This window comes from Drosophila albomicans, chromosome 3 (assembly GCF_009650485.2).
Source record: "Drosophila albomicans strain 15112-1751.03 chromosome 3, ASM965048v2, whole genome shotgun sequence".
Classification (NCBI taxonomy): Eukaryota; Metazoa; Arthropoda; class Insecta; order Diptera; family Drosophilidae; genus Drosophila; species Drosophila albomicans.
Window position 1 is genome coordinate 10,228,202 of NC_047629.2, and position 22,797 is coordinate 10,250,998.

The 22,797-nt window shown below is 33.2% G+C and overlaps 2 protein-coding genes across 3 annotated transcripts in view; one reads left to right on the forward strand and one right to left on the reverse strand.

Moving 5' to 3' along the window:
- LOC117572444 (transcription factor HIVEP3) overlaps nucleotides 1-5,418 on the reverse strand; it is a 62,144-nt gene extending 56,726 nt beyond the window's left edge. Inside the window, exon 1 of the mRNA XM_052004636.1 lies at nucleotides 4,252-5,418. Coding sequence (XP_051860596.1) covers nucleotides 4,252-4,282 — 31 coding nt within the window. The 5' untranslated portion in view covers nucleotides 4,283-5,418. The remainder of the gene's footprint in view (nucleotides 1-4,251) is intronic.
- Nucleotides 5,419-7,152: 1,734 nt separating this feature from the next.
- Nucleotides 7,153-22,797, forward strand: part of LOC117572434 (G-protein coupled receptor dmsr-1) — a 47,018-nt gene continuing 31,373 nt past the window's right edge. Inside the window, exons 1-2 of one of the 2 annotated variants that reach the window (XM_034255261.2) lie at nucleotides 7,153-7,229; nucleotides 7,852-8,180. The gene's annotated coding sequence lies outside the window, so the exon portion shown is untranslated. The remainder of the gene's footprint in view (nucleotides 7,230-7,851; nucleotides 8,181-22,797) is intronic. The other variant, XM_034255262.2, reaches the window with a different exon arrangement.

Sequence of the window (22,797 nt, forward strand, 5' to 3'; positions counted from 1 at the left end):
CCAACTGTACGCTTTACATTTTATTTGTTTCTTTGTTCTTAGAATTAAAATTTATGAAAATTTCATATAGTTGATATTGTTTGGTAGAAATTAACAAATTAATTTGCTCTTGTATTTCTATGAGCTAACATATGCTCCCTGCATAATTTGATGCCATATTAAAGACCATTAAATAAACAAATCATTTTAGTATTTTTTAATACTAAAATTGCCAAATAATATGCTCTCACATAAAAATCTTTTCAATTAAATATATCATTTTATATAGTATTTTATTAATACTGAAGTTGCCATATAATAAACGGTCGTATTAAATACCATCTATTTCATATAGTATATTTTTGTAATACTGAAATTGTTTAAAAATTTATTGACACATTAAATACATTCAAATAAACAAATCATTTTAAATACCTAGAATTTTTTAATTCTGAAATTTCCAAATAATCGCAGTCATATTTAATGCCTTCAAATAGTATTTTTTTAATACTAGAATTACCAAATAATATGGTGTCTTTGATATGTCTTCAAATAAACAAATAATTTTAAATAGTATATTTTAATACTGAAATTGTCAAATAATATGCTTTCATATTTAATACATTCAAATTAAAAAAAAACTTTTTAAATAGTATTTTTTAATACTGAAATTGCCAAATAATATGCTGTCATATTTAATACTTTCAAATAAGCAAATCATTTGTAACAGTATTTTTTAATACTGAAATTGTCAAATAATACCAAACTCAAATTTTAATTTACATTGCCAATCATTTAATTCTCACAATAACTTCCTCTATATTTTATATAGTAGATGTTTAATCTGGCTAATTGCTCAAGAGTAGCGCAGATTCGTTTAGTGCCTCAAAATTGTGTTGCGAACTTCTTGTTAATACGAGTAAGTTGAGGCTGATGCTAACAACGGGGCGCAACAGTAAAGATTCGGTCGGTTTGAGTGTTGTCTATCTAAAACGACCTGGCTTCATATTCTCCCCCCTCACTTCTTACTTGTTCTCGCCCCATCAAATGGCACCGCAACAGTTGCCAGAGTTGTGTGCTGTCAAAAGTATCTGCGCGCTGTGGGCTGCGCGTTCGTAAAAGTTGAACGCTTGTGCTTGTATCTTTGTTGACAACAAGTTATGTATATATGTATATCTATGTGTGTGTATGTATATCTGTGTGTGTGGGTGAGCGCCAAAAGTTCATGACGCTGTGGCAAGCTTGATTTTCAGGCCATTACATGGGGCCCCAGCCTCGTGTGGCTGCTTGTGTTTTTATTTTGTATCTTGTTTTTCTTTAGCTGTTGTTGCTTTTTCTTCACTTTTTTTTATTTTGTATTTTTTCTCATTTTGTTTTTGTTTGTCGTTTCTCTTTTCAAAAACGCTTCGCAGCTGCAGTGCACAGAGCGTTGTGTGTGTGTGTGTGTGTGTGTCTGTTTTGCCTTTTGTGTGCGCTTGGGGATTACGTAAGGGAATCCCCAACATTTGCAGCGCTGTCGACGCCAGCAGCAGCAGCAGCTGCAAAATGATAAAACGAACCGGAGCTGAACTGCGTCAGAGTCAGTTGCATGTTTTATGCATGAACCAAGTGCCACCTTTCTCCCCTCTCCCTCTCTCCCCACTCTTTTGCGCTTGCTCTCTTTCGCCTTGCCCCCTTTCAGCGTTATCTAGCCATCTCTTTTGGCTACCTCGAATCGCTGCAAGCAAGCTACATGGAGGAAAAACGCAAATATATCTTATAGATACACTCACACACACACACACACACATACACACAGAAAGAGGGCTGAGCAGTGCGCTGTGTGCTTCGGGGGCGTGGACGGCAGTGTAACAAGTGCGCGCTTGGTTGAGTTTCAAGTATAGCCACGATTTCCTCAACCCCTCCCCTTCCCACCCCTTTCTCTACCCTAGCTGCCAGCGACCCCATGCAGTTTTTTTTTCCTCTATATATATTTTTTTTGTTGTTGCACAGTTTTTGTGCATAGTTTGCAATGTGCACAATATTTCACTTTGTAGTAGAACTTTTGCTGCCTACTTGTGGACTTTGTAATAGGCACCAATGGGAGGGTCGGGCAGTGTGGAAGGGGAGGGGAGACGAGGCTGAGTTAGTTGTGGGTGGCTGGGCGGCATTTGTTATTGCGGTTGCTGACTTACAGATGTCGCTGCTGCCATGGTTCTAAAGCCCAAAAAAGAAAATTAATCTTTTAGCTGTAATTGAAAATGCCTGATTCGCATTCTCTCGCTCTCGCTCTAGCACACGCATTGTATCACCCTCCCCCTCTCTCTCTCTTTCTGTCTTTGTCTCTATCACTATCTCGTTTGCGCTGTGTTTTAAGCTCTGTTTATATACTTTCACCCAGCATTTATTGCCTGCTTGTGAACTTTTGTTGCCGCTTTGTCCTTGCAATACCCTGTAATTCTGTAGTTGCAAGGCGGGTCTTCTGTTTCACTGTGAATTATTAAAACCAAAGGCAACCCTTGCTTGAAAAGTTTATTTTGTAATCGTATCTTAAATACATGCTTATATTATAGTTGAGTTTCGATTACAAGTTAATCTTTTTAACAGAGTTTTCGGTTTTCATATTTTTAAGAAACAACAAAAAATTGTTGTAGTCCATTAATCGATTAAACTATTAAATTGTTAAAAATGAAAATTATTCTGGGAAGGTTGCCTCGAATTTTTTTTTTTAAATATCCAAAAAAACTCTGACACAGAAGACGTAATTTATTTATTTGCACATCCCAAAAATGTGTTTATTTTTCTTTTTGTTGATTCAAAGTTATGTATGTGGTACTAACATTAATTATTACTTTTAAGAAAAACTAGAAAATTCTAATAAAATTGAAATTATTTAAGATAATAAAGATTCCTGCCTAAAAAGTATCACCGTACCTTCCAATGAGAGTCCTCGCTTAAGATTTTTCAATTGCTTAAATATGCAAAAATTCTTTTGAAAAAACAATATTTTACAAGCAAGGTATCATGCATAGGGAACTTAATCTGATTGCACAAAGGTAAAGAATACGTTCAAATAAAAAAATCCAAAATTTGATGTTGAGAACTTTCTCTTGAAAGAAGAATACGGGATTGCAAACTTCTGATATCAAGAATTCCAAAAAGAATTTTATATTAAAAACTTATTAAAATAAGATTTTTGATTTTGATTCATCAAAAAACTTAATAAGGAGCTCTTAGGTACAAGAATTTTCTCATTTCTTAACTACATCTATAAAAATGATTAAAAGAAAAATTGAGAAAAAATTAAGAATTTTTAATCCTGATTTGATTTGTCTATTGAATTGAATACTAAATATTGAATATCTTGAAGTAAGAAAATATAAAATATAAAGTGAAGCTAAACTATTGAAATTGTAGTAATGTAGTTCTTATTAATCTACTTTATTATTATTATTATTTTATTATTCTGCTATTCTTTTAAAGTAGTGTAAAACTTGATAAAGATAAAAAAGAAAGGTTATTCATAATCGCAAATTTATTGTCTATTTATCTGCCAAAATTCTGTCTAAAATATAGCAATTCTAAATGGTTAATTTGAATATACGCTCTTAAATAAATCATGCTATATACAACTGTGAACATTGAAATAGCAGTGCGATAGACACAAAACTAAAAAAGGGTTCTTTTTTTATATTCTTTTTTGTTAGTTGATCGCTTGCACATTGCTTTTGGAAAATAGAAAAACCCCGTTAGATTTGTTTTTCTGTTGTTTTCGTATTTTTACACACGTGCAAAACATTTTCTGAAAATTTAGTATCCTCTATAAATCTCATTATATGCATATAATTAACTTCAGTTGTCATTCATTCATTGAAAGTATAAAAACAAAAGTAATACAAACATTTTCGTTGCCTACTTTGTGGCCTGTTAGCCTGGTCTTGGGTATTCGGCAGTCAGGATTCGCACTTGCCTCAGGCTACAAAATTCCCACACTCATCTACATACTCACACATTTAGTTACACATTCAAACTCATACACACTCAAACAACTCACACACACACACACTGGCTACACAAGTGTGGCCTTGAGTTGTTGTATCAAGTTTGCGAAGTGAAGAATGAGGATGTTGTACTATTTGAGTGGTCGGAGAGAAAATGAGAGAAATGTTGCGACTAGTCAATTGAACGTGCATCATGAGGCAAACAACTGCCGCCTCTAACTGGCCAACTGCTGGCCTCTTAATTTGGCTAATAACTCGGCCAAAATTGCTGCTTAAATCGAGAGTTACTTACTGCCACGTCCGCTGCCCTTGCGTCGCGCCATCCTGGCAACGTTGCTGTTGCGTATGCTGTGTATTCCTTGCGCTGCGTATCCTTCGAATGCTGCTGCTTATGATTATTGCAGACACACTACATGGGGGAATAATATTGTGAATATTTCGTGGCACTTGATTGATGTTGATGTTTATTTTATATGCTCAGTGTGTGTGTACGAATGTCCTTGACGCAACGCATACAAAAAGCTGGCTTAAATGTTGTCCTTGTTCCGGCGTGTCCGTTGGCTGTGCAACGTCTCAGCGTTGCCTCGCTTTTCCTTGCCACAACTCAACTCGACTCGACTCGACTCGTTTGTGGCCTGGTTCCGTTGTTGCCACTGCCACTTCTGGTTCGCATGTGTGTGTGTGCTACATGAACTATTTGTTTTGCTGCTAGACAAATAGACGTGCCATGTCCCGTCCCACACTGCGTATGAGTGTCCTGGTTACGCTGATGATGACGTGGTTGCCTCAATGGCTTTTGGCTGCCCGCAATTTGCATACAATGGCTGGCAACATTCTCATTGATTTGATTTTGATTTCGATTTCGATCTTCGTTGTAATTATGTTGATTTCGCGTTTCGTTTATCCATATGTTTGTTGTTTGTGGTTTGGTTGCGTGTAAAATACTCCAAAATATTTGGTTTTAGTTTTGTGGTCGTTTTACTTTCATTTATTTTGCTGATATGCCTTTTGCTTTTGCTGATTCAATTGTGGTTTCGTTTCTTTGATTTGTTTTTTTTTTTATTATTTTTATTTTGCTTTATTACCCGAGGGGTGATTTACTACGTCTGCTGTTGCTGCTGCTTCTTCTTCTTCTTTGCTTTGACTTTGTTGTTGTTTGCTTGCGTTTGTTTGTTTGTTTGTTGTCGTAGGCCGCGTTTAACCGTTAAACCGTGCGCGTGCGACGGAGACAGCTTGAAGCGTTAAGCATGACGAATGAAAAACCAAAGAAAGAAAGAAAGATGAGCTGACGTGTTTTGTTTGTTTTGTTGTTTTTCTGCCGTTGCCGTTGTTGACGTTGTCGTTGTCGTATCGGCAACACGTTGCGTATACGCTTTAATTTGTTGATAAGCTAATATTCACAGATTTTTATTTTTCTTTCGCTTTGCAATTGCAATTTGTGCATCGCTTACACCACAGATTTTACACTCAATAACTTTAATTTATATATATATTCAATATATATATTTTGTTATCAATTTCAATTTGCAGGCGTTTCTATGTGTGTGTATTTGTGTGTGTCACATTCAATATGGCATTTGTGTGTGTGTGTGTATGTGTATGTACGTGTGTGTGTGTGTGTGTGTGTAAATTCTATTAATATAACTGAAAGATATTCGCTGCTGCTCTACGAAATGTGAACGAAGCGCGCGAAAACGAGAGGCGTGCGTCGACTTCAGCGTTCACGAACAAACAAGAGGCAATGTTAAGTCGCAACGAGCGCTGTTAACAGTTAAACGCTTCGGTCTCTTCGCGCCACTTGCACGAACACGAACGCGTTTGCCGAACACGCGAGACACACACGCACACACACACGCATACAAAATAAATAACCTGCTTGGCGCGCTCTCTTTGCGGTCACTCGCTCTTCCGTTGTGGCTTTTGCTTGCGCTCTCTCTCTCTCTCTTCGTCTTCGACAGTTGCTTTCAATTGTGTTTGCATTCAGTTTCAATGCTTGACTTTGCATTCAATCCTCGTGTTTTTTGTTTACCTTTTTTTCAGTTACGTTTTGCGCATGTTGTTCACTCTTTTTCTCTCGCTCTCTTGAGTGACTTTGCTGTGTGTGCACATTTTTAAGACCACATTTGAGTAGAAAATTGCTTTCCTAATTCATTTTATGTGCGCTGCCGCTGGATTTAATTTATTCTAATTGCAGCTTTCATAATTAGCAGACAACTCTATTAATAATTTAAAACCATCGTTTAGTAAGCTAATCGTTTGTCATAAATCTGCTATTAAAATATTAAATTTAAGTTAATTTTTAGGGCGTAAAATAAAGGTAACACAGATTTTAGTTTAGATAACTTCAAATTCTCCAAGTCATCGATCATTGATTATCAACTAAGAAAGCATTGCATACTTTCGAGAGTCTTAGAAATTACTCTGTCTATCAGCTCAGAAAACATTGCATACTTTCGGGTGCCTCCAAAATTACACAGCATATCAGCTAAGAAAACAATGCATACTTTTGGGAGCCTTTGGAATTACTTTACACATGGTGTTAATTTCCAATTAAAATGCTGTATTTATTGGCTTCATGAAGCGTAAAGACTGTCTATTCATCGCTGACAGCTGACAACAAGCAGACAAAGAATAATGATATATGTGCCACGCCGCATAACAAGTTCAAGTGCGTTGCGTTTTTGTCTCTGTATTGTGTTTTAATCAAGTGGGGGACTTTCACAAGTGTGTTTCATTGTCACCGCAGCTGTGGGAGTTCCCACAGTGGCGTGACAAGCAAAAGGCGTGGCTAGCCACTCGTTAACTCGTTTCATTTTCACAATTTACTTTCGCTATTCGCAACTTTTATTTTCGTTGTTCAACAAAATTATGTTGCATACTTTGAGGCGGGCGGCGATTTGATAGATTGAGTTGATGGATTTTTAAGAATTGGGGCTTCACATTCGTCCCACATTAAAAGCAGTTTGTTTAGAAGGCCGTCAATGAATGTGACACACATTGAGCAGCTGATTTTTGTTTACCCGCTCGTCACACGCAGGCGCCATTTTTACCGGCAACGCTTTCCAGTGTTCCAGGCATCGAAACAATTTCGCACTGGAAGGAGGGGAAAATTCGAACAGCGAGTTTGGCGCCAAATGCTGCCCGCACTCATGAATTACTACGCAGTCGGCCGATAACAGCGCGCGTGTTAGGATCAGATCTACAAAACGCGGATACTTAATATAAACGGATTGAAAGCGTAACAAACTGAAATTGTTTTTAAGCAAAGAGGTGCATAATTTAGGCAATTTAATTGCTACTTGAACTTATAATGAAGTGTTGTTAAAATTAAAAGTGCTAAAATGGAGCAATATTTTTATTAGGCACTTAACTGTGAATAAACAATTAGATGCAATAGAACAATTAAACGAAATAATAGTGTTTTTGTTTTGTTTTATTTATTTTTTCTCTAGAAGCAATTAGTTTTTATGTATATTCTCAATTATTAGGAAACTCTAAAGATTTTTATTAGCTAGCTCCCACATATATATATATATATATATATATATATATATATATATATATATATATATATATATATATATTTGAATATATTCATGACATCAATTTCTTGTTGAAATATTAAATTATGTGCAATTTAAATTATCCGTCGGTTAAATTGAAAGCTTTATTTTTATGAACAAATTAAATATATTTGTACTTGTTCTCTGATTCAATTTAAACAGATTTTTCCCCTTAAAGAAAATATGAAAATCTTGTAATTAAAATTATTTTCGTTTGAAGTACTTTGGCCAGAATACTTCAGTGTATGAGTATGTCCAATAATTGCTATCTGCTGTGTGTGCAATTGAAATTGCTATCTTAACTTAATTAATGGTCTTTAAAATTACAGCACTAAACGTTACGTGTGATAAATGAAACTTCACCCACAAGTAGAAATGTTGCCTCTGGCATAGAGTGACTGTAAATTAAATGCCAAAGTCAATAGCTAATTGCTCCATTGGTTGTAAACAATATTGTTTATATACGTACGGACTCGAGTATCTGTATTTTTACTGCGTATACACAAATATTGTGCAAACCAAGACAACACACAGAGGAACCGCAACCGCAACCGCAAAAGCAAAGAATAAGAGCCACAACACAGCACTGGAATTTTTCAACGAATTTCATTCGCGAGACGTAGCGAAAATTCAATTTTTTAATATATGTATCCGTTTGGTGAGTAAGTTACTTAACAATTCTCGCCACACACACACAAATTACACTCATTTGGTTACATTTACTTTTAAGTAAACGAAATAATAATACGCATACGCAAGGTTGACCCATGAAGAGGGGGATGAAGTAAATGTTCTTAATGCTAAGTGGTCATTTTCAGATCATCATTGTTCATTGTGGTTAATGCCTGATTTGCGGGTCCGTAATGTCCAGTCTTCTGGCTCTGATTTATGAAAATGGCCCAAATGAATTATGGCTAAGAACAGTTCTTAGCCAGCCACAATGGCACACGGTGCATGTTATGTCACCGGCTGACATGGGCATCTTAAACCGCATTAGGCACATACAAAAATACACATGAATAACTCTCGGACTACCTTCACATGTTTTGCATGTGACAAAGGAATGAGCTTAAAAAGTTTTGCACTTCGTTAGTTTCAGCTTGGTAATTGAAATGGTAATTTATTAAGTAATGGATTAGTTGACAAACTTTAAGATTTGCCAAATGTTATAACTTTATTGAATTACTTAATTAAGTTTCAAATTGTTTCGATGGATGTGCACAAAAATCCTTAATATTAAAAAAAACATATCTACTTTTCTAACTGATTTCATTTAATTGACACAACAATAACTATCAAGAAAAATTGTCTAAAAAAGTAAAGTATAAATCGAATGATAAATTAGACCGTAGAAAATTTTACTTTGTTAATTACCACATCATAAATTAGAATTTATTTAGTAAAAGATTGTCTGAAACGCTTTTTCAGAGTAGAGTAACGGCGCTAAACATGCCAAATATTAAACTAAAATATTTAAATTTTCAAATGGAATGGTTTTCATTAAAATTGTGGGTGTCGTATACTTAATGTCTGAAACATAAAAACTAAGCACTTCATCTGACTTAAAACAACTCAAAATTCATAAAAATAGTGTAAAGAAAAAGAAAAAATCGAATAAATAATTTTAATGTACAGAAATATTGACTAGAATATTTTATATTCTATTATATTTTACCCTGTTAGTTATCACATTATAAATTGGAATTAATTTTGTAATAAATTAGCTGACAAGCTTTATTACTACTTTATTTAATTTTAATTTTAATTAGGTTATAAAATCTATTGATGTTAAATCAATGAGTAAAAGTGCTAAGCGTTCTGAGTATTAAACCAGAATATTTACATTTTTCATTTAAATGATGGGTGTCGTATACTTAATATCTTAAAACTGAAATACATGAAATACAGTTCCCTCCGACTCCACAACAACATACAATTTGTGAAAATAGTGTAAAATAAGGAAAAATCAAATCTATTAATTTTATTGTTTGATCAAGTTAACAAATTTATTAATGATAAATCAATTAGTGCTAAATATGCTGAATATTTAATTTTTGGCATCACCTAACAGCAACAAAAATTTGCAAAATAGTGCATAGAAAAAAAGGAAAAATCTAACTTTGAATTTATTTCTTAAACATTTTAGCAATGTTGCTTTAATAAATCTTCAGTTTAAAATTCTTTGATTACCGGCTGTTAGCCTTTAAAGATCAAAAACTTATTGTTATTTATGGAATGATCGGAATTGTGCTAATCTCTTTTAATATTATTCACTTTTGAGAAATGAAAAATATCTTTGAACATTCTTTAAAATACAGTTATAAAACATATTAACATATTTCTTATTTATCCACACATTGCTCTTTCTTAAATCGAAGTTATTTATCTATCGAACATATAAATAAATTTAATATGAACTGCAATTTCAATGGCAACCCAAGCAAATATTTTGTAGTTTACGTTACAAACAAGCCATCAGAAACATTTCCAAGGAAACCACAGCATGAAATTAATGTAATTGAGCGTGCAACTTTGCGGCTGCTCTCCAAGCTTAACAATAAAGTATTCTTAATATGCACGTTCGACATACTCAGGCACTAAAGAATGTTCTACGCCAAAAAAAAGTTCTAAAATCAATATTTTGGTCTTAGTACTAAGACTTTTGGTCTAAGAAGTGCGTCGAGAACATGAAAAGCTTAAAGTTCGAAAACTCATCTTCGTTTTAAGAACATTTGAAATAAGACCCAAGTTCCCAATAAGAAGAAAAATATTTTATAGTTGTAAGTCCAGAAATTGTATAAAAAATTTATAAAAAATTTTACATTTTATTTTATTGTTCTTTTTTGTTTTTACTATTTATTTACTATATTACTTTTACATTTCAATAACTGAGCTATGAATAAAACATTCAAAGATAGATAAAAACTTTATAACCATTTTAATGGAATACAGAATTTTGTAACCTAAATCTAGTATTTTTGGTATAATTTTGAGAATTGTCGTTTTTCAAACTAATGTTCTCAGTTTTAAGAATTTGTTCTTCAAGTGGACTTTCTTTAAAAACACACAATTTTTAAGACGAATATTCTTGAGTTTAGTAACTGGATTTTTCAGTGTAACATATATGCGTATCACAAGTGTGAGTTAGTTAAAAAACTGACGTCAGCACGGTTGCAAACATAATTTATAAAGCCGCTGATGGCAGTTTTTAACACATCAAAGACAGTACGTGTTGGGAATGCGAAACTGAAAACAAATTAATCTTGAATGAAGAAAATATGAAAAATGCACAAAAAAATAAGCAAGATTTCTATTTGTGTCAGGATAATAGCCCTATAGCCTCAAATTGGTGCCAGAATTTTTGGGAGGTCGCTCACAGCTGGAAACTTTTTAATAATGTCACTGCGAGCGGTATTTTATTAAAATGTATAAAATATTTTGTCAATATGATGAGAGGGAGAAAAACTTCCATGTTTGGGGACAAAGCACAAAGCGAACACCATTTGAAGTTAGTTCATTATATTATGTGATGATGGTAATATTTATTAAATATTCATGCTGCTCGCATGCTGCCGGCAGTTACATATTACCAACAACACACGAGACTATCTCCCGCTCCGCCTTCTTTTTGCCCATTTGGTCAAAAAAAGATCCTTATTTATGTGTCCAATTTATGTGAAGAAAGTAGACAATTTATTGACCACGCCATGTCAGCTAATTAGCTTTTTGGCATGTTTTGGCATGTCTCATTTTGCCTTTTAGCCGATTCGCAAGTCAGATAGATAGATAGCTTTTATATCGCATCACTCCCACACAAACACACACATACTCACAGTCAAGCAAAGTTCAATGGGAAGCGGATATCATTCCAAATGCTTGTGATTGAATTGCCATCCACGCATCCATGCTCCTTTCCAGTCGATTCTAATTATCGTTTCCGTTTCAGATGCGTTTTATAGCTACAAACTATATATAAATAACCCACAGACGTTCAAATGTTCATTTCGAATGTGGTGTGAGTAAACTAAAACACTTTGATAAATAATATAGTTATGGCAATAACTGGAAATTAAATTCTACCTCTCATGCCTCACAATTTAATTTATATATTTGACATTAGCAAATGCACTACAAATTCATGTAATTTACAGCATTGCAATTCAAATTCACATATAGTATGTAAATTATGAATTATGTTTTTATTGTAGTTCCATTTAAGCTTAAGTGTGTTGTCTGAGTTTGGCAATTGAATTTTTGGTCAATTATTCTGATAATTTAATTGAGAATGGTTTGATGGATATGTATAATTAGTTGGATTAAAAAGTTTAAATGCATTGCATTGATTATAACCACATTTACCGTTTTTGCCTGTAAAAATAATTGCATATGTGTGCATTGCTGAGATTATATTTATACAAACATTGTTTTGTTTTACAATTTTCGATATGCTAAAATTAGCACAAATTTTTGTGGCTGATTGGAATTAAAAATTTTCATTTAGAACACTTGCTCTATTTACCTTAAACTAAGAGTATGCAAATAGTTTCTCAATAATTAAATATATACATTCAATTTTTGTGTATTTTTGTACAATTTCTTTAGTCAAATTATTTTTAATTCAACTATTTTGTAAACAAGTAATAAAGCTAAAGTGAGGTAACCACTAGGATATTATTCTTAAAATATACCAAAGTAATATACTGTAAAAAACACTAAGGCTATATTTGGTATATCGATATACCTTTCCATTGAAAATATACCCTTGAGTTAAAATTATGCCTGTTTAAAGTTTGTTTTTGACATATTTAAGTATTTCTTTAGTAATTATTTGCAAAATTGTAGAGAATCATAAATACTGTAATCATTATTGTATGCACCAATAATAATGTGTGTAATGAAAATATAAGTTCATTATATAAGTATACTTAAAACTAAAACGATGCTATGTTTATACCCGCTACCCATAGGGTATTATAACTTTGGAAATGGGAATGGAAGGGTATTATAACTGCAGGAAATTTATGTAACAGGTAGAAGGAGGCATCTCCGACCCTCGCTGCGAATTTTGGTATACAATAACAACTATAGTAATTGTGATTCCTAAAAATATGATTGCGATCAGATAAAAATTGTGGAAGGTATTAAATAAATACTTCTGTATGGGCAAAAACGCCTTCTTACTGGGGGTCTCAGACCCCCGACTTTATCCGACAATGTGGTATATTGTGCCGTCTATGGTATATTTTTAATGTGGTACCATATAGATATAACAAATATACTGCTCGGTATATTTATAGTATATTTTGTAGTATTTTCGGTATATTTTAAAAATAATACCGCAATAATTTGCTTTTATTCAAAATGTGTAGCGGGTATCTCACAGTCGAGCACACTCGATTGTAACTTTCTTACTTGTTTTACTTTGAAACGAATATTAACAATCAAGTACAGCACAATAAAACTTATAGGGAACCGTAGTCAAATACAAGTATATCGAAGAATGTTTGAAGTGTCTTAAATTGAAACACGAATTTAATCCGATTCGTGTTGTAAACAAGATATGTGAACAATTTGTTAAATTGATAAACTCTCCTTTAAACACTCTTGTAATTGTGTTCCCCGATTGAACTCTTTGTTGTGCCTCAATTTGAAATAATTCAATTTATCAAATTACTTCAATTTCTGCATGGTAATTTGATGACACTTGAAAGCGAACATCTGGTTAAGGGAAAAGGCAAAAAAATAAAAGCAAAGGGTAAATATATTTTTGAGTTGTAACCCTGGCAGATAATATGACTTAATTAACTAAATCGTGTTTGTCTTTTCGCAATGGTTTAATCTGCGAAATGCCTGGGAAATGAGAAGTTGACTGTGGAAATGAATTTTCGTAAATGTCAGAGTTTTAACATTTCACATTTGCGCAAAGACAATGAACATGGAATGGAAGAGCTGCTCAAATTGTTTTGCGAGCATTTGCATTATTAATTTTAATTAAAAAGCGCGTGTCTTCAATTTGTGCCCGGAAGAAAAGCTCAACAGAAAAATAAAGCTGAAATGTGCGACTTTACTTAAAATGTTGCTGGTATTCAACGAGACCGTAAATACAAATTTAAATACAAATAATAAACAATTCTCGAAGGCGCTTTTTGAGGTTGCCAACAGATGTCAGTTGGCTTCAATATATTTTTATGCGTGCGTGTGTATCTGTATCTCTTTATATTTATACCCGCTACCCATAGGATAGAAGGGTATTAAAAGTTTGTGCCTCCCTGAAATGTATATAACAGACAGAAGGAGGCATCTTGGACCCTATAAAGTACATCCGAGACGATATAGCCATGACTGTCTGTCCGTCTGTCTGTCTGTCCGTCCGTATAAACATCTAGATCTTAGTGACAATGAGAGATAGGGATGTAATTTTTTTTGACAACACTTGTTATGTTTGCGCGCAGATTTAACGATAACAAAACCCGTTAAAAATCGAATAACAAGCGTAGTTTTTAAGCTATTAGTTATATAATAAAAACTTTTTTAAGGACAAAGACGCTTACTTATTAGTTGCTTTGGCTAACAATCAGGTGTATTTTGCACTCTATGGTATATTTTGCATATCAATATACCAACTATATTATTTGGTATATTTTAAATTTTTTTGTACATTGGTATATTAATTCGGTATATTTTAAAATAATACTTCACTGTCTTGCTTTCATTAATTTACTTACTATATCAATATTTCAAATATACCCTTTGGTATTTTTTTAAAAGTATTTTCGAGGTATCTTAATGTGGTATATTTTAAAATTAAACTTATTTAATATAAACTTATTATATTTTGAACTGTTTGGTATATTTTGCATATCATTATACCAAATAATAGGTAAATTTGTAGTATATTGGTATATTAATTCGGTATATTTAAAAAGAATACTTTACTTTTGCTATCATTAATTTGCATGTGGTACTATATTAATAAACCAACTATAGCTATAGGTATATTTTTAGTATTTTTAAGGTATATTGATATGGTATATTTTTAAATTAACACTGTTTTGCTTTTATTAAAAATGGGTATTGGGTATTTCACAGTCAAGCACACTCGACTGTAGCTATCTTCTTGTTGTATCTGTATCTGTAGCTGAGTGTGTTTATCTACAGCGAAAACTCGTAAACCGCCAAAAGTGAAGTCGAGGCGTTTGGTTCTGTTGTTCCCCCTTTTTACCATAGTTGTGTTTAAGTTTGCTGTGAGTTTACGCTTTCGGTCCACTTGGCCATGTTTCACTTAGTGGCAGCAAAAGTTTGCTTTTTCGCCAGCCTCTTTCAACAAATACAACCGACAACTAAATTCCCAGTGCCTGCCCACGTTCCCTGCTCGGACGTGAGTTTATGTAAATGCTTGCAGATTTCTGTGGCTCGAATTAATACATATATATTTTGTTTTTTGCCAAGTTTCCTTTTTGAAGGGTGCAATTCTGTTTATTGGTTTTACGCTGGACTTTTCTTTTCTTTAATTTTTTGTTGGCACTCTCTTAATTTTTATCTGTATATTTAATTTGCGTTTTTTTCCTTTCTGATCTTTTTCTATTTCGCGGTGTTTTATTGCTGCGTGGTGCGTTCTTTTCATATTAAATGTCTAGCCGTCTGCACCTCGAATTGCACATAAATTACTCAATGAGAAGTTGTGGGTTCATTGTTCTTTTTCTTTAAGATACATACACACAGCCATCTTCTATTATTGCAGGTGCTATTGATTCAGCTAAAACAGTTCGTCAAGTGCCACGCATAATAAAAGATATCATTGAACACTTGTACTTGTCTTTTTTTCGTTGCCTGCTTTTTGGAATTTGTCACTCAAAATCGTCGCTTCAATTTGTTAATTATATTTGGCTGTCTCAGCTGTCACTTTAGAGATGAGTGATAACATGGAAAATTTAAATTGAAAAAAGTTGTAAGAAAGTTTAGCGAACAAGATTTTTAATTTTTGATAAATATTTCGCTAGAATTTTCGATATTCAAATATTAAATTCTATTTTTGTTTTAAATTTCTATCGAATCGAATTATCAATCATTATACTTCGTTTTAAATGCTAATAAATTTTAATCAAAAAATTTAATAATTTGATGAAGTATGGAAATTGGAAATCTGCTTTTCAAATTCATGTGAATTTAGATGCTGCTTAACTTGAATTGCTAATAACATCATATTTATTAAAATGGGCTACAATGTTAAAATGCCTCAATTTAAAATCTTTCTCTCATTTCAACTTTTAATATATTTTTTATTGAACGGCGCCCTCGAGTCTTTAAATGAGCATTCAAGTCTTTTAAATGACTTGGCAGAATGAATGTGGAGAAAAAAAATAATTGTAATTCCTTCTAGTGTTTGAGCACAAGGCGGAAGATAATAAAAAAATAATAATAAGAATGCTCTAGTCGGGAGTGCACGACAACAAGTTACCCTATTATTAGACGAATTATTTTTTGTAAGCAATACAAATTTGAATTTGTATATCAATTAATTATAACATATACAAAATTATAATTAAAAATAAGAAAGCTGCAGTCGAGTGTGGTCGACAGTGAAATATCTGCTCTCCATTTTGAATATAGCCAAAACGGTGCGGTATTATTCTTATAATATACCAAATTAATATACCGCTAAAATACTAAAATATGCCAGAAGCCATATACAGTATATTTGTATAAAATTTGGTATATTAATACTTAAAACGATATCACTTATAATCTCTGAGATCTAGGTGTTCATACGGATTACTTTTCAAACTCATTTCGTATATGTATATAGTATTAACTTACAACCCAACCCAAAATACCCTATTTTATAAAAGTAAATAAATGGCGAGGACATTAATGTTTGTCGTTAGTCAGCAAAGAATGCGTTCAAAAAAATTGACTTTTGTCACGAGTTGCCACTTGATTGGCTTTATATTTTTAATGGCAACTGCTCACATCATTCTTAAGTCAATGCGAAGGCCATCGGCATCGATTAAGTGCTGCGCACAGTCAAGAAACTTTAAAAGAAATGCATTTGCTTGACGAAAGCCAGTGACAGCAAAAGATTTCGAAAATTGCGCATACGCCGCATGTGCTGCATGCGATTGGGGATAATTTGTAAAGCTCATAAGTTACCCACATCAATTGTGATTGTCAGTGGACATTAAGTTTCCCAAAAAAGAACTCATCGAACTCTTGTCCCCAAAATGTTCGACGTTAAGATACCTCAAACTTAAGCTCAGTCTATTATTGTATTTATAAGAGGAGAAGCTGAGTAGAAGCAAGCTCGACATTGACATTGGCCAATGTATTATTGAAGCGAGATGTCTGAAAGACAAGACTTTATTATGCGACATATCTTCATCACTATTTCAACGTATGCTTGTTTGTCAACACTTTTAACAGTCAGAGGACAACACGTGTATTGAAATAGTTGTAACAAATTTCAACAGACACTTGGGCTAAAATTTTTATGAGCATGTTTCGAATATGTGTTTGAATTCCCATAAATGCAGACGTGACTAAAATTCCAAATGCGACTCTCGGCCTCGGTCCTTTTAAAGCACAAAAAAAGGATCGACCAACACAAAAAAATGGGACCAGAAAATGTGGTATTAAAACTGTCAGTTTATGAACGGCATTTTGAAATGAAACCAAGTGTGGAGCATATGCTTTGACCCTCTCCTCGATTTCGTCTACCAGTCCGTTGTCAGCAATCACAAGTTAAATGGGCTTGCTTTTGGGATCAGTGGAAAATCAATTTGATATATACGCATGCAGAGGAAAGGACCTCTTGCCCATTCTAATTGAGGCACGATGCCGGAGCGACAGTCTTTCTTTCGTTCTCCGTTTTGTCGCTACGTGAATGAAGATAAATTGTGACAGTCGCAAATAAAAAATAATATACATTCGCAAATGATGCTGAGAGCCGAGCAAAAATAAACGATTCTAAAGCCACGTGCCAATTTACAAGAACAATTCAATTTCGCGCCTCTTGGACAAGCTCCAAGCTCTCATCCTGTGCAACAGTTACATTTCTGTTTCAGTTACATTTATTCAGAAATGTCCTTTAATGACATCTTTTGAACTTAATGCTGCGGTCCGAGGGTAATTGATTTCAGTTGAGTGTAGCCTCGTCACGTCCACTGCCGCAAGATTACTTCTACATACTAACAAAGGACAAAAGATTTGCGACTTGGTTGCTTTGAATTCAATTATTATTCCGCTTGGGCTCTGCCTCAGCTGTGATGCTAAATGTAAGTCCATTGACTAATAAGCCTGCGGTTGTTATCAATTCTTCGCAGAGCTTATCTCTTCATCACTTTGGGGCCGACTCCGAAGTCCCCAGCTTCATTATGTAAAGAGCTTTAGCGATGCTTGGCAAGATATTCTTACGCTAGTTATTGACACGCTGCTCGATGCAAAAAACTCTTCAATTCAATTGACCCCATTTGAGATAGAAATATTGCAAACAGCTGTTGCATTTTACAACAGCAATAACTAGAAAACAAAAGCTGTATTTAATGCCGCGGCTTATGCTCATGCTCCATCAAGTTCCGCTCAAGTGGAGGAGGAGAGCAAAGAGTAAGAAAGTATTTGTCTACTCGGTAGACACGTTTCACGAGAGCCAGAATAACTGCTGAGCTGTCTTTCCTTATACCCATTAAAAGTGAGTACAAACATGGTATAAACATGGAAGAATAACAGCAATTTACCGTGTCTTTTGATAGTATCAGCTATGAATGTTTTTATGGTCAAAAGACAGCATCTTTGTAATTTTACTTTCACCTTGATTTTCTCCACTCTAAAGGAGTCATTGTTCAAGCTGTTCAAGTAACTAAAATGATAACGATATATTTTAGTAAAATTATACCAGTTCAAATATAACCTTTACAACTTCCGCTGAAGTCTTTGCGATTATTGGTTTCCGGCTCAATATTAGAGTCAAATCACTTATTAACTAAGATCTAGTTGTATAATTTATGCTTTCAAATAACGTCTTTTGGCGGTAGAAATATCAGAAGAGACTTCATGCTTATTGAGTCATTTCATGAATACATAAAAATTTAACAAATTTTGAGCATGTGAAGTGTGATTGAATGTGCAAAATAATGCATTGCTGTAAAATTAATTTTTGAAATTGTTGTAAATTGCATAGAAAAATCCACAATGATACAATGATGATAAAATGTCCTATTCTAGTTGTGCAAAGTAAAAATTTCACAATTTAATGTTCAATAATGTTTTTTTGCATACTTACAACTTTTGAATATTATTATAATTTTTGAAAAGTTACTACATTTATATAAACGAAATAAGAAATCAACAATAATTTTTCTAGATGGTTTCGTTTATCATAGAAAATAGATTTAACAATAAAAAATCAATTTTAAAGGTGCCCCATTCGATTTGGGAAGTGTGCATGTAATCAAAATATATATATGTATGTAAATATCTATTAATGCTATATCGGAACTGATATCGACTTTAAAGTTAAAAGAGTCGGTTCCATGCGCATTCCTCCGGAATTTGTTATTGATTACATTTGACAATAAAGAACCTATAAAACTAAACTACAAAAGTGTTTAATTAGTTATTTTTGCTAGTCTGGTGTAATACTTAAATGTATAAATATTTTAACTATCTGTTTGAATAGAAATAAAAAAAAATTAGCATAAGAATAGATGTTTTTACATATTCTTGACCAGTGAAGCGGACACGGGTCGCTAGTAAAATGATATATTTTATACTCTTTTTACTTTTAAAATCTCTGCTCTTAAATAAAAAGGTTTTCGCCTGCCGCTTTTTGGGATTCCTAGTTTTATTAAAAAAAGTTATTTCTATCATGTTTTAGGAGCTTTGAGGATATTTGCTCTTCGAGCTGTCCGCAACCACAGCGCTCTTACTTGATATTTTTGCTGTTGCTGCGACTGCTGGTTGGCAAGCCACAGCTTTCTGTTACAGCTGTTGTGTGGTAATACACCTGCCTCCCATTTGGTGTGTATTTTTATGACCTTTGCGAGCAGACATTAAGCTATGGCATCGTACACACTTGTGCTTATTAAAGTGCGGACTTTACCTTTACTTACATATTTGACCGGTCAAAGTCAAATATTTACTTTGGCTCGAGTCCAGAATTAGTTGGATTCCTTGTAGTAAAGTTTTTCTTTTTTGGGTTAGTCTACAATCTGCAAATAAATCTAATATGGTAATATTTCTTAGCTTATTAATGTGCCATTGCTATTGACAGTTATTTCAACTGTTATTTGCCTTTGGGGGTCAGCTTTTTTTTGAAGCTATTATGGCACACAGCGGTGGGTCTTGTTTCTCTCTGTCAACTTGGCCGCTCATTAAAGTTGATAAATAAACCTACGAAAATTCAATTAATTTTACAGTACAATACCTCTAATGCCCCAGCTTCATTTCGTTTTGTGTGCGTGTATAAATTAATCAAAATTGTACCCACACTTATTTCCTGCACTCTCCAAGCTATGTAGCTAGCTGACATTTCACACTTCCGACATGCTTTTCGCCTATCGCCATCGCCATCGCCATCGCAGTGGCAATCGCCTGATGAAGGTCGTCAAGACCTCAAAATGACAGTTGACAACTCAAGTAGTGGTGGCAAATCTAACACTTAAGTGTTGTAGGACACTAAAATATCCTGTAAAAATGTACTCAACCTTTGGTTGGAGTTGCTACAAAATGAGCAAGGAAGTTAATAAACGAAAGGAAAATTGGGATATTATCTTTCAACAATTGACTGACTCCTGAGAATATTAAAATGTGCTTGCTTCACTGTTGGCAATAATTCTGTAAAAAAATATCTAATATTAAAGTAAACTTGATTTTAAGGTGCTTTTTGATACTCAAAGATTCTTCAAAATATCTTTTATATAAAGCAAGGAAACAGACTTATTCAAGAGAAAGCGAGCTAAAAGAATACAATTTGGAATCAATAATATATGATGTCAAAACTAAACCAAGAAAGTTTATTGTGAAATCAAGTTAAAAATTCAACAGAAACTCTAGATTGCACAATGTTGAAATTCAAGTTTAAAACCTTGTTTCAAGAATTGAAAATTTTGCACCAAGATGGTAAAATCTTAAATCAATCTCAAATTTAAGTTTTAAAAAAAAGATTGCGTTCTTTTTATATATGTATATTTTTTAGACAGTTACTTATGTTAGTTAGAATTATAACACTATCATCGATATTTATATACAAACCGACTTGAGTCTACACCCAAGACCTAAGATTAGCGGCATCTCTACTTGATGAACTAACAGCAACAACACAACAAATTAAGATTAATTTTAAAGGAAGCAAATTTTAAGAAACAATAATAAAACAATTTCTTTTAAGATTGAAAATCTCTCAAAACAATATTTGCAAACTTCTTCTCAATCTAGAATAAAACAATTTTAAATTTTAAAATAAGTTGTTTTTCAACTCAAATGTAAATTTAGCATACAAATCAGAGATTTAAGATTATTTCAACATAAAAATCTTATTTCAAGATTTTTTTTGTCAAGATTTTTTCAACCTAAAAACTTATATAACATTTTTATTTTAAGACCTTAAATCAAGATTTGCAATGTACTTTTCAATATAGATTTGTTTCTCTCTTAGTATACAAGTAGTCTACTATAATTTGTCTAGACTCTTTATGCGCTGTTGATGCCCAATAAACAGCCTAAATTGAATTGGCCATGTTTATCATAATAGAAAAGTTAGCATCTATCCACCCATCATGATTTCGCTTGAGGCATCAGAGTCACAGGAGGCAAAAGTCAACTGCCAGAAATGAACTTTAGCCAAATTTGTTGGCCAAGTTGAGGAAGTTGATCATGAATGCATATTTCGTCGTTTGTCGTTCGTCGTTCATCGTCATTTCTTTTTTGCCATGTTGCTTCGGACAACTCATTATAACTTTAATAATTTGTATCTTGAGCTATTAATTAACTAAACAAGCGTGTCCGTATAAAAGTTGAAACAGCATTTAATGGCCCTGCGGCACATGCCACATGCCACTTAGCAGCTGACAGTTGGCACTTGTTACCATTGCCATTGCCATTTGGTCATTTATTATATGGTCTAAATGCAAATTTCAAAAGTTTTTCTTCATCTTCTCTTCCCCCAAAAACACTTCGCAGCGCATGTCAAAATAAAAGGAAAAGCACAAGAAGAAAAGATCGAAAACGTAAAATTTGTTGAGAATAAATTTCAGTCTGAATCTTTTGTTCGCCGCGTGTGGCTGATGCCATTCAAAAATATAGCGAATATCGTGAAAATTTCTGTGGTTAACATATTAAAATTGAACGCAATTGATATATGTTTATGACGCCGACTGTGACAGCGGGCTGAGATAAATTGATAAATAATCATAAATAAAGATTACGTATACGCCCACATACACATGTGTTAATTGATAACTTGCGTTTCATATGGGAGAGACGGAGAAAGATATTGCGGGAGTGAGATCAAGAGTGAAAGAGAGACGTATCAATAAAAAATTTCATTGGCTTAATGGTCTGAGTAATTATTTTTTCATACTCGTTTGTTGTTCCCTCGGCGATCACAATTTAATGCAGCTCAAGAATGCTTAAAGAATTTTTCGAAATTAATTTGTAAACATATCTGTTTGTTTTTACTATTTACTGTGCTGTGCTGTGTGTGTGTGCCTAAAGATTTTCAGTGTACACAATCCACAAAAGTATCGCAAATACTATATGCGAAGGTCAATGAGTAAGTAGACTTCTTTTTGGAGGCTGAGCGGAAACGCACAAAACTAAATAAGATACAGTTTCAGTGAGAATCAACAAAATTCATAAAAATAGTCTTCTATTTACCTATATCTTGAAATAATTTATTGCATCATAAAATGTGATATTTAAATACTTAATAAATATGCTTTCAGCCAAATAAACTGCTCATATTTTTAGGGAATATTCGCTATTAAAGTTGTTCTACCTTCTGAATAAGTTTATAAGCTGCACAATTTCAAAGTTTACCCAACTTTGATTAGATTTTAAAGCAAAGCGAATTACACAAGTTGTCAGGAACTCAAGAACTTGTATTCATTAGAAATAAATATTTGAGCAAATCCTTCGTGTTCATTCTCAGCACGTATATTTATTGATCGACCCTCGTTGCCACGTGTTCATCAACAAAAATAAACTTTTTATTTGTAAAAATTTAAAAAAATTCTATTTATTCGCAGTGAACAACCTGTTCAAGTTTTTATGCTATGCATATT